The 13,255-nt window shown below is 33.1% G+C and overlaps 1 protein-coding gene across 1 annotated transcript; it reads left to right on the forward strand.

The window, feature by feature from the left end:
- The first annotated feature begins 682 nt into the window (after positions 1 to 682).
- LOC114366816 lies at positions 683 to 3,226 on the forward strand. The gene is made up of 6 exons (XM_028323849.1): positions 683 to 811; positions 896 to 957; positions 1,546 to 1,766; positions 2,547 to 2,707; positions 2,912 to 3,130; positions 3,209 to 3,226. Exons 1-6 carry the CDS (start codon positions 683 to 685, stop codon positions 3,224 to 3,226), a joined length of 810 nt encoding a protein of 269 aa, XP_028179650.1.
- Positions 3,227 to 13,255: the final 10,029 nt, after the last annotated feature.

Consider the following 13,255-nt stretch of genomic DNA (forward strand, 5'->3'; position numbering starts at 1 on the left):
AATATATTTTTCTAATTTATTTTTTTAATTTGTTTTGTAGTGTAATTTTTGTTATAATATTGATTTGGTGATATTATTTTATAGTGGTATAAAAAAAATAAAAAATTTAATTTAGTAATTAGGTCGGTAAAAAAAATTATTAGATGTATAAACTTTTAAAAATTACTAAAACTAACATTAGATTGCTAAAAAATTAATTTATTAATTAGATTGCGGATTGCCAAGTTTTCAAATTTTTTAAAAATTATAATTTATTTAGAATTTTTCTAAAAATTGTAATTTATTTAGAAATTTTTTTATACATTTAAATATTTACAAATTTTGATAATTAAACAAATTTGATATTTAACTGAATGTTGTGTTTAGATGTTTATTACAATAATTAATAGTTAAACAAATTTGGTATTTAATTGAATGATGTATTTGGATGTTTACTGCAACAATTCATATGATATTTATTAGTTATTTGTTTAATTATAATATTATTTTTTTATTTGTTATAGTTGAATATATTAATGAAGATATGTAATGAAAATATATTTTGTGGCTATATGATGTACAACACATTTTTTTTAAAAATTTTATATAGAGTTATATTTGTGACTTTAACAAATGAGGTGATTATATCATTTTTTTAAGTCATTTTTTGTTTATCATTGAATTTGTTATCTGTTTAATTAAGATGGACGAAGAACAGTGGAGGTATGATACTATCATGTCTGAAAAAGTTGATATAAATGTTGAAAATGAGGAAGATGTTGGCGTGAAAGTAGAACACGTTGATTGCTCTGATGCCTTTAATACTTCTCAAGTATTTGTCTAATTTGTTGTTAGTACAATAATTATATTACATAAATGTTCATTGATATCGGACCTTATTTGAATTGTGTTATAGTTGTTTGCTACCGTGATGAAGTTTTACATTGGACTCGATCAGTGGCTTATGAAATTGGATTTGTTATCTTGATAATGAGGTCAGACACAAATACTGGTGTGTTAAAGGAAGAGCCTCATTTTTGTTAATAGCTTGTGAAAGGAGTGGTGAGTATAGGCCTAAGAAGAAGGATTTGGTTCGAATATGTACTAGCAGTAGAAAATGTGAATGTCCGTTTAAGTTGCATGCGAAACCAGTTTTGGGAGGAGAAAGAAGGATGGTGCAATTAATTGTGGGACTCACAATCATGGAATGGCAAAGTCATTTGTTGGGCATCCATATGTGGGTCAACTAACTAAAGATGAGAAGATTGTTGTTGCTAATATGCTGAAGTCCATGGTGAAACCAAGAAATATTCTTTTGATGTTGAAGGAGTACAATGCCAACAGTTATACAACAATCAAACAAATTTACAATGCCAGAAATGTTTATCGTTCTTCCATAAAAGGGAATAACACCAAAATGCTACAGCTCATGATGTTGCTTGACCGAGATCAATATATTCACTGGCATAGGATGAAGGATGAAAATGTTGTACATGACTTGTTTTGGAGTCATCCTGATGCAGTCAAATTAATCAATTCTTGTAATTTGGTTTTTTTTATTGACAGTACCGACAAAACTAATAGGTACAAACTGTCATTGCTTGATATTGTTGGTGTTACACCAACAGGAATGACATTCTCTATTGTTTTTGCTTACTTGGAAGGAGAACGTCTTAACAATGTTTTTTGGGCTCTACAGCGGTTTTGGGGTCTTTTCATGAAAGTTGGTGCACTCCCTGGGGTTATTGTTACCGACAGAGATATCTTTGATGAATGCAGTGAAAATTGTATTTTCGGATGGTACAAAATTGTTGTGTCGGTTTCACATTGATAAGAATGTGAAGGAAAAGTGCAAAACCTTGGTTGGTCAAAAAAATGCATGGCATTATGTGATGGAGGCTTGGGGAAGTTTGGTTGACTATCCATGTGAGAGTGAGTACCTTAAAAACTTTGAAATGGCTTGCTCTCTGTGGTTGATGTTTGTCGACTATGTGTGCCAAACATGGGTGATTCCACACAAAGAAAAATTTGTTAAAGCATGGACTAACAAAGTGATGCATCTAGGAAACACAACTACTAACATGTATGAATATTGTTTTTTGTTTGTGTTGATTTGTTTAAGTGTTGAGTTAATTAAAAATGTTGCGGTTGTTTATACGTTGTTGTATAATTCATTTGTAGGGTTGAGATTGCTCATTGGTCATTAAAGAGACTTATACAAAATAGCCTTGGTGACATATTCAATGTTTGGGAAGCAATGAACAACATGATGACACTTCAACACACCCAAATTAAAGCATCTTTTGAGACAAGTACGCACGTGGTTGGGCATGTGTTTAAAGTTACCTTGTACAAAAAATTACTTGGCATGGTATCAAGGTACACTTTAAATGAAATTGTTGTTGAGTATGAGCGTGTACCTTATGCAGGCAAAAACCCTACACGTTGTGGATGTGTCATGAGGACTACCCATGGTCTTCCATGTCCATATGGGTTGTCTAAATATGTTATTGGCTCCATACCACTATAGACAATCCACATTTTTTGGCGTAGACTCAATTTTTTAGATCAAAGGTTATGTGAGGCTGAAGTGACCATAACTGAGGAGATGGAAACCATATCGAAACGATTTAAGCAGCTTGATGTTTGTGACAAAGTACATTTGAAGACAAAGCTTCGGGAAATTGCTTATCCTGATTTGAACTCTATGTGTCCTCCTCTAGAAAAGGTGAAGATCAAAGGTGCTCCAAAAAAACCGCTGACCAAACAAGAAAAGTCAATAAAACATGATCCATTTTATTGGGAGTATGTTGATGTGTTACACTCTATGCAAAATAGTAATTCTTCAGTGAAACGTAGTGCATCATCATCTGAGCAACCAATAAAGAGATGGAGTACTCCAATGTAGGATCAATTTCATCCGTGCATCCAGGATTCTATTGAAAACATTATTGATGTCAAAGCTGATGGTAGCTGTGGTTATCATGCAATAGTTGTCTTATTGGGTATGGGTGAAGAATCGTGGTCATTGGTGCACAACCATATGCATAAAGAACTCACAAGCTGGTCGGAAGAGTATATCAACCTACTTGGTGGCATAGAGAGATTTGAGGAATTAAAGTGTTCCTTACTTGTTGATGGATTATCTATGGTGCGTAAGTTTATTGTTATGTGACTTTTTCTTAAAATAACATTTAAGTAACCGCTAATTTTTGTCTGTTACATGTAGGTTACCATAGACAAGTAGATGAATATTACAAATATGGGATATGTCATTGTTTCACGATACAATGTGATCGTTGTTTCTCTTTCACGACAACAAAGCATGACATTTTTTCCTCTTAGAAGTCAACCACCACAAGATTCTTTTGTGCATCGCACAATATGCGTTGGTTAGGTGTATAGGAATCATTTTGTTCATGTAATTGCATAATTATTATGTTAGTATAAATGCTGACAATGTTGTTGGTTATCTTACATTGAATCTGTTTGTCGTTATGTAACAGGTTTTTTTACGAGACCATTGTCCTTTACCACCATTGGTGTTGTTGTGGAATACACATTATCATTATCAAGCAAAGCAGTGGCCTACCCCATACATAGGTAGAATGCAGTGTTACACAAATTTGTCCAGACTGAAAACCAAATTTGTTGATTTAGGTGAAGAATGAACATAAAATATGTTATTTCCACTGACGTGTATGTAAATAATTATTTTGTTGACATTTTGTTACGTTGTGCATGTTATTTCCACTACTTGTGTTGCTTTGTTAAGATAACTTACGCAATGCTTTGTTATTTCCACTAATTTTGTTGACATTTTGTTGACGTTTCTATAAATAAGTACTTTGAAAATAATAAACATACGGTTTCATTAGTTAATGAACACCTATTTAAACATTACATTAACTTGCAATAGAGTTGAAACAAACAGAAAATGCATCAAAAACTACAATTAAATAATACTAATTTTGCATTGAATCATATTGCGACTGAGACATGTCGTTAGACTTTACTAAAAACATTTTGGTTTTTGGTTACTGGTTTATTAAAAACAGCTAAAATTTCTATTGGGTCAAATTGTTTCTAGTAGTTAGACTTTACTAAGACCTTCAGCACGTCATCATCAGTTTTCAACTCAATTATTTCAAATTTGATAAAAAAAATTTGAATAATCAGAATGACCTGGCTGTCGAAAAAACAATTGTCTTACCATTTGTGATTCTTGAATACCATAAAGGGGAATTCCTTGAGGTGCAACTTGCTTGATCACATCCTTGAGTCCGTCGATGCTACATCTCGAAGGAATGTCAAATCTTTTTGGAATTTTTCCTATGAACGAATAACCCACAAAGTCATCTTAGCGTGGCATGTTCCACCTCCCATTGTAATATAGCAGGACATCATGAGTAGGAGTCATAGTGGCTTGAAGTAAGTTTAACATATCATCCGATGTTCTACCAATGGTACATAATAACTCAATCGGGCCAACACACGAGTATTGATCATTACACATTAACATTGTGTTAACATCATCATCATTTTTCAATTGCATAGATTGAAAGGCAAATTGGTTACCTGCATCTGCGGATGACTGTCGGTAGTAAATTTCATCCAAATATTGATCATTGGTTAGTTGAAGGGTATTGTGCATTATGCTTTTTAGTGTTTCCAAACCATAACCATTAGGTACTCGAATGGGTATCAAAGTGGAACTTTGGAAATAAACACCAGATTCATTGTGAATAATCGATCCATTTGGAAAAATAAAAGTTAATCTAGAGTTGACAATGGCCTGACTGCTTATTTCTCCCAAAAATGTCATAGTTTCGAGTAGAATTTGGTTTCTAAAGGTAGACTGGTGAGAATGTGTGATTGTTGAGAGTGTTTTTGTAGTATATATAGATGTTGTTCAATTAGACTGCTTGTGTTATTTTTTTTAAATAGACATGTGCCACTTCCTATGTGTTGTCAAGTACAACAATGTTGTGTCATGCTTTAATGTTGCATCAGACATGCATTATTACTATCAACACTAAAATAACTAAGTAGTCATTTCTATGTCAGTATGTAGGTGTAGTATTCATTTTTTTTAAACAAACGCATGCAATTCACAATGTGTTGTCAAGCTTGAAAATGATTTATAAGGCTTAAATGTTTCAAAAAACATACATTCCTAATTTCTTAAGGATTAATTGATTTATTCCTCAAATCAACATTAATGGCTAATTAACGATAAACGGATAACAAAAATTTGTATAAAATAATTAAAAATGTATCTGTAAGTAACACCAAAATTATAAATTAACCAACTATCAATATCAATAAATAAATGTACCAAATAAAAAAATTATCCAAAAAATTAAAATTCACATATATAAGGCAAAAAAAAAACTTCAATGACCATCCATACGCCGCCTACGCCTCGATCTGTGACCTATAGTTGGTTGGCCAATGTAGCTTCTTGCAATGCTCGGACATTCTTTAGCAACAGTATAGGCTTCTGTTCCTTCAGTCAGGATCCTCAAGTTCAGTAGCCTCTCCAATTTATCAGCAATTGCTACATAACCATCCTAGTTAGTGAAAAAAAAACAAACATAAAAATTGTTAGTAATAAAATAAAAAACAAAACAACAAACACAAAATACAAAAAAAAAATTATATTATCACTGGATGTCCATGACGATGCACATCAACGTCTGCTTCATCAGATGTTGCTGTCGTCACCGGTTGCTGAGGCACATCGAGTTCAACAAATGTCTAATATTGTTGAATCGACGGAACTCTAGGAGGATTCCCTGACTGTGTCGAAGTCATAAATAGATGTGAAACCATGTAGAACCACTCCATGTAATCTGACGAACACTGGTCTGGCACTACGCAAATTTGCCCCACAGGTGCAATATAATCACCAAATTGCATCCATCTAGCATCCATTTCTTCAACAGAAGCCGAAGGAATAACAAGATGTGGCGGAATGGTCTGGATGCATCCAAACTGTCGTACAACCCTCTCCGGTCGATGAATGACCGCCAAGGGACCCCATCTAAGATGGTCAGAAAACAAGGAGATGACCTCAAATTCTCTAAATGAACAGTGGTCACCATATGGAATCCAACACACAACATCAAGGGTCAGTTTGTCCAGACGCCTACGATACATCGACAGGGGTAGTGCCTTAGTCATCTTCCTTCCATGGGAAGATAGCTTCAGTTCAAGACGTTCCTGCAAACAATAATATCAATGATGTAACAAAAAAATAATAAGTTATAAGCTACGTGCTTTATGTTTTTTAAGATTTACATACCTCTCCATTCCAGACTCTCAGAGCAATGTGATTTTCAAAATCTCTCTAAATTGATGTGTCATGGGGTCCGCCTGGAAAACCCTCAACATCAGTAACACCTTCAACATGTGGTTGTTGCTGCTCTTCGTTTAAATCCTCTACGACCGTAGGAGGATCCTCAACAACACGCGCCTGTTGTCGTTGCCTACAGGCAGATGCGATAGGTCTTCACCGCTGGGAGCATCATCATCATCGTCACTAGTCTCTCTCCTCCCCAGAGCTTTTCCTATTGCTCGGCCTAAAGCCCGTCCGAGACCTCTAGTTCTAACCATTATCTGCACAATATTTTTTAAAACTAACAAATTTAAAATCTTTTAAATTTTCGTTTAAATCATTTTTTAAAACAAACAATTTTAATATATTTTAAATTTTGGTTTCAACAATTTTTTAAAACTAACTAACAATTTTAAAATATTTTAATGAATGAATCAAGCAAAACAGGGAATGAAAAGTAACTTACCTATAAGAAGATGAACCAACGAAGAAGAAGAAGAAGAAGAAGAAGCAATGAAAAACAGTGATGGAAGCAACGAAGAAGATGAACCACGAAGAAGAAGTGTGAACAAATGGAGGAAGAAGAAGCATGAATGAATGTGGAAGAACAAGTGTGAACGAGTGATTCGTACGGACAAGTCACCTTTTTTTTTATAGTAAACAGGTGAAGGGCATTTTAGCCCTTTCACCTTGGTTGTTGGGTGTTCCAGCAAAAATGTTGGGTGCCCAAAGCAATTACCATCAACTTTTAGCTTAATATTTTTCATTTCTTTTTTGTAAAGGCTTGGGCCCGGTCTGTCAAATATGGTACCTCCATTTTGATTTAATGAATCAGCACTTTTTATTCTAAGTATCGGATTAGTCTTTCATTCTTTAACTTCTCAATTAGGAATTACTCAGTAGAATAATTGTTTCTAAATGTTAGCCAATTTTATTGGTCTATTAATTTTTAGTTGAATAATTTGATCAATTTTTGGTCTATATAGTTAGCTAAGCAACTTAGTCTAATCTTGTTTCAGCTGAATAACTTAGTTTCTTTAGTCTATTTTTAGCCAAATAAATTAGTCATCTTTGGTTTACGTTTGGCCGAGTGACTTCGTTTCTTTGGTCTTTGGTATTTGCTTGGTCACTCAACTTTGGCTATTATTATCTTTTCATTCGAGTTTGGGAACATCATTGCTAAATGAGGGGTGGATATGACGGCTCCTAACTCATTAAAGGTTGGTCAGCCAGTGGGAATATTGTATGACTAAGTGGTACACCTACCACCCAAGCACTGGCAACTGATCATATTAGTTGAGTTGTAAGTACTTTTTAGCTTAAGGTGTCTAGATGAACTCAAGATGCTTTAGTTGTACGTCAAATCCGAAGACGCACAAGGCATAAACCTAAGATGAATATACTTTTGGCGTGAGGCCTAGCTGAAGATGTTCGAGGCTCTAAGTGGAACTGTACAAGTGTAGAGTACTCAAGGCCGAATAGAAGTCACTCGAGGAAAGATTGGCCAATGGCATCGGAAATGCTCAAGGCAATTTAAGACACTTGAGTCTTTTTGAATGATTTCCAATTTTTATTCTACCAACTAGTCATGGTGTTTCTTCATTATTCATCATTGAAGGTGAATCTATCTATGTTTGGATTGGTAATTCCCTTGTTAGTAACCCATTTCCCTCCTTTGCAAAATTCAAGGTTAGGTGATATTCAACTTTGGATCCCTTGAACAGAGTGACATTCTATAGGTCCTAGTCAATAATCGGTCAAGTGCATTCTTGAAAGATTGAGTAGGGCACATGCCCTTAAAGCTTTGAGTCAATAGAGCTTATACAAGTACAAGCACCCTACCTTGGGTTACTTGTGCTGAGTGTTGGTCGTTTAACTCGTGCTAGGATGTTTAAGCGATCGACCCAAAATGCCTATAGGGTCAATCCTAGATGTTGAGTGAAGGTCAAATTCAACTTCTCATCAGATCAATCATGAATGCAAGAGGTCACCCTGGAATGTCGTTAGGTCAAACCAAAATGACGAGAAATCAAATCATGAGTAATATCAACTAGAGTCATTTTCAACTTGTCTTTGAATCAAGTTGGAATGCCTAAATGGTCAAACCAAAATTCCAAAAGGTAAATTCATAATGTTGATTCATCAATTTTTCATTTTTAGATCAAATTGGATGAATTGTCAAACCAAAAGTTGGGTAGGTCTAGTCGGGATGCCGAATTGTTAACTTGTTATTTTTAAGACCAAGTTGGATGGTCAAACCGAAAGCCGAGTTGGTCTATTCACAATGTTGAGTTGTCAGTTTGTCTTTTTATATCAAATTGTTTTCAAGTATTTGCACACATGCTTTTATTAGCCAAGTACCATATAAAATCCTCTAATTTGACAGATTAAGGAGTGTTTGGTTAAGTCGAAGGGTTCATAGACCCTCTTCAATCTACTGAATAGTCGATGGGTTCGTGTATCCTCTCTTGATCTTTCAAATAGCTAAGGGATTTGTGTATCCTCTATTGGTCCGTCGAATATCCAAAGGGTTTTGTGTACCCTTTCTTGGTCCATCGAATATCCAAAGGGTTTGTGTACCATCTTTAATCTATTGAGTAGTCGTTATAGCTTCAGCTAAGGGGATCATAGACCCTCTTCGGTCACTGAGTAGTTTACTTGAGTCAAAGGGATTTAACTCCTATTTCATATGTCGAGTGGTCGAATAGCAAAGGGGTTCATGTACCCTCTCTTGGTCTATCAAGTAATTGCATTTTTATCTAGCCGAGGGGTTCGTAGACCCTTTTCAGTCTACAACGTAGTTGTAGTCCTCAATTGGCTTAGTTGGGAGTTCATTATTTTTAGTCGAGTTTGTTAAGCCGAATATCTTGATTTATTTCGATCTTAAGTTGGCTAAATAACTTAGTTTCTTTATTTAGCCAAATAACTTAGTTTCTTTATTTAGTCAAATAACTTAGTCATTTGAGTTTGTTTTAGTTGAGTAACTTAATTAGGTTTTTGGGTCTATTTTTAGTCAAGTTGTTTTCGGTCGATGTTTAGCTAAGTAACTTTGTTTCTTTGGTTTGTGTTTAGCCAAATAAATTAGTTATCTTCGGTCTTTATCTACCCGAATGTGTTTATTAATCTATGATTAGCCGAAAGTGTTTATCAGTTAATGCTTAGCTGAATGCACTATCGGTCTATAATTAGCCAAACATTGGTGTTTATACGAAGAATACATGAACTCATTTGAGCATTGACAAAATCTCAATAGGTTATCATTCCATACGTGTGTGATTTAAAACCTATTATCATGTAAGAGGTTATCCAACATACCAACAATCGGTATGTCGTTCTACAAATATAAGGCAGAAGCTAACAACATTAGGCATGTAATTCTTAACACGTCCTACAGTGATGCATATCAATGACAAGATTGACATAGGTGTCTCCCACACCAAAGAAAAACCAACACCAAGTTCACGGTGTATGTGGGGGACATCATATAACATGCACATCAAATTGAATTAGATATGCACTTATCTCCACAATACATGTAATAGTAATAATTTTGCTTTTGTATATGAAAAGTCAAATCGTCATCATGTGAGTGTATAAATGTTGAGTTAACTATGTCCATTGTAAAGCATAATGTTGCTCATGACATAGTTACGTGGCAAAATCAATTCCAAATTTAGGCGTGTAGGATAGACCACATCACCTTTCAACATTTATATAATGGCATAGAATAACATTGTGTCATGATGATGTAATATGACAAGATATGATATTTATTCATGTTCAAGATGACATATAAAGCTCATGCACTCTTGTCTAAATCGTTGTGCATTCGAGTATTTATTTACTCTAGGATTTATGCTTTTAGCAATATAACATTACTATACAGACTTGTAATTCTTAAACTCATGTGTCCTTGTGTCATTTACACGTTAACTTTTTCCAAGTCAATTCTAATTTGCATTTTTGCATATATATATGGTATTAGTCGTGGCATTGCCTATAGCTTTTATGATGGCATATCATAGTATTATGGCACAATGATACTTAAATCCAAGACAAATATGCAATGGTCCAGCATGTGAACTCCTAAGCATGTGAGTTTCAATCTCGCAACTATCTTAATATATTAATGGAAGTTATACCTTTATGCATGAAGCTCTCTAATATATTATTGTAAGGCATGTACCTTATTCTTTTGCATAACCATTCAATATTAATTGTAGGAAAAAAATGATTTTTTTTTATCTTTCCTCTGATAATAGATTATTTTTAATTTTAGTAAATATTTTTATCTTTCTGGTAGAAGATAAAGTTTCCCTCTTACCTTAATTATATTAGCCAAAGTTCTTTGAATACTGAGTAGGCTACTTGGTTGGCAACTGAATATGGAGGTTTTTCGATTCCAAATAGTACACCTAATATTTTTAAAATTGCCTACATTAAAGACTTGGGAAAGAGTTTCTCATCCACAATGGTTTTACAAAGCTTGAGCAACATTATTTCTTATAGAGAATACTTATAGTGTATACCAAAATAATTGCCACAAATTGTTTTTTTTTTATGATTTCAAGTTGTTGTAAACTAAATACAGAAACTCAATTACAAAAGTTTTACAAATCAAAAACTTAATTATATTTTTTAATTTAAAGACTTAATTAAAAATTCTCAAATAATTTAAAGAGTTACCAATTAGTTTAACAAAAACAAATAGTAACAAGTGAGGATCCTTAAACTTTTTTTTTTTAGAACAAAGTATCTGACCAGATATAAATATAAGTAAAAAAATGGTTTCACGCTAACTAAGTATTACTAGTTGTTCCATCGGGATTTGGCTTGAGATTTGCTTATTGAAAACCAACAATCAATGCATTTTTTTTACTTATATTTGAAACCAAACTATTACTAGTTGTTCCTATTGGATTTGGCTTGACAATGGTTATGACAATGATCTTCCAGCGTCACTTCCAAGTACAACGATAGGACTATCTCTAAAGACACTTTGAAGCTCAAGTTGGAGACACAGAGGTAAAAGACAAGTCAAAAAGTAGGTTATTGATATGTATCACTAAGGCAAATTTGCACTTATGATTAATTTTATTTTATAACTTGTTGATGATGCCACAAGGTTATTAAACATTATACATTTCATAAGTGGTTAATAGTGTTATGAAACAATTGACTATCACACATGATTAACTATATATGTGAATATGGTTAATTTTATCTAACGAGTGGTTAGAGTAAATAAATGTAGTTGTATAAATTATGGATATGTTTTTTTGAATCCATGGATCATAGGGACGAAGATCAAATTCATAAGAGATTGAGAACATGTTGATACTCATGTGGTAACATATTGAATTAATTAAAAAAGATGAAAATTACACGGGCTTTTATTTGTAGAGCACATCATCTCTAACTAACTAACTTCCTAACAGACTTATCTAATTTTCTATAATCTTTGTTATATGTTATTCATAATATCACAAGGTTAATGAAGTGTTCAATAGTGGCCAATTTTATCTCACAAGTGATTAACCTTACTACAAGGTTATTGAACACCTACAATGATTGTTTCTTTATTTTCTTGCTTTTTTTTGGAAGGAAATGACTGCTTTTTGGTTGGTAGGGACAATATTGTTAAAAGATGGCATCGTTATTTGAACCTATCAATGTCGAGTAAGGTTATATTAATAAGACAGATCAACATGTGTTTCGCTTATTAATTTTTGGAGAGGTCCAAAATCTTTATGATGTAACAGTTTAATTATCAAACTAGCTTAATGAGACGATGATCTAGTAAAATACACATAATTAGAATGGAAAATATCAAGCAACCATATGATTGTACACTGAAGGTGAGGAGGTTATAGCAACCAAGTGAACCAACAACCTCTCTAAGTTCATTCTATTGAGGCATAAGACGAAGTATGGCCCATAATAATTTTGATTTGATACAAATAAATACTAAGCTTCAAAATTTTCATTTGATATGCCAATAGATAGAAGAATTGTATCTGTGTTTAATGGATCATACAATATCAAAAGACAAATAGTAGTTCTGTGAAGCATTAAAGACCGATTTAATGCTTTGATTTCTTGATCCTTTATGTAGAGAATGTTTAAACATCCTTCCAAGGATGTGTCTAATGAAGAAAGTAAGAGAACAATCAAATTCAAACTCCTTCTTCACCTAAAAAGATGTGCCACTATTGTGCATACCTACTTTGCGCAAAAGTTGATTTAACCATTGAAGACAACAAAAAGAAGTGCAACTCAAGGAAGATATATAGGGTGGTTTATCATCTTGGAGTGGACTTGCATTTTATCCGAACATTTCCATATTTATGAGGATAAAAAATATATTTTAGCCTTATTTAGAGTTAGCGAACATTGACTATCACAAAGAAAAAGACCACAAAACTTAATGATTAGTATCAAAGGATTCATTTTTTGGTAATGATATTAGAACATTTATTTTTTTAATATATCTAATTAACACTTATCATTTCTCTCTATTTATCTTTCTCTTTCTCTATCAAATCAAAACTCTTTAATAAATATACTTTTCACTTTTCTCTCTCTCATTAAACATCACTTATCATTTTTTATGCCAAAATATTATTTGTAAAGGCAAATATCACAAGAAGGGGAATTTTAGAAAATTTCTAATCTTTTTCATAAAACAAAGCTATCATCTAAAAAACATATTTGAAATACAAATAATGAATTTTCCCAAACGAACACAATCAAATGATTGAAACAGATTTTGCTATAATGAATTTTCAAACCACAAAATCAAATTCAAACCCAAGGTCAGATAAACATAGAAATAAATATCAGACACAAAATTTTGGCTTAAATATGTTTTTGATCCCTGATATATACCCGAATTTAGCGTTTGATCCCTGATAAATTTTTCCTTCGAATTGGTTG

Source organism: Glycine soja, chromosome 1 (assembly GCF_004193775.1).
Source record: "Glycine soja cultivar W05 chromosome 1, ASM419377v2, whole genome shotgun sequence".
NCBI classification, from domain to species: Eukaryota; Viridiplantae; Streptophyta; class Magnoliopsida; order Fabales; family Fabaceae; genus Glycine; species Glycine soja.

Coding starts and splice junctions, on each gene's coding strand:
- LOC114366816 (XM_028323849.1), top strand. CDS start 683: ATGGACGAAGAACAGTGGAGGTATGATACTATCATGTCTGAAAAAGTT. Junction 812..895: donor ATGCCTTTAATACTTCTCAA/GTATTTGTCTAA, acceptor ATTGTGTTATAG/TTGTTTGCTACCGTGATGAA. Junction 1,767..2,546: donor TGATGAATGCAGTGAAAATT/GTATTTTCGGAT, acceptor TCAATTTTTTAG/ATCAAAGGTTATGTGAGGCT.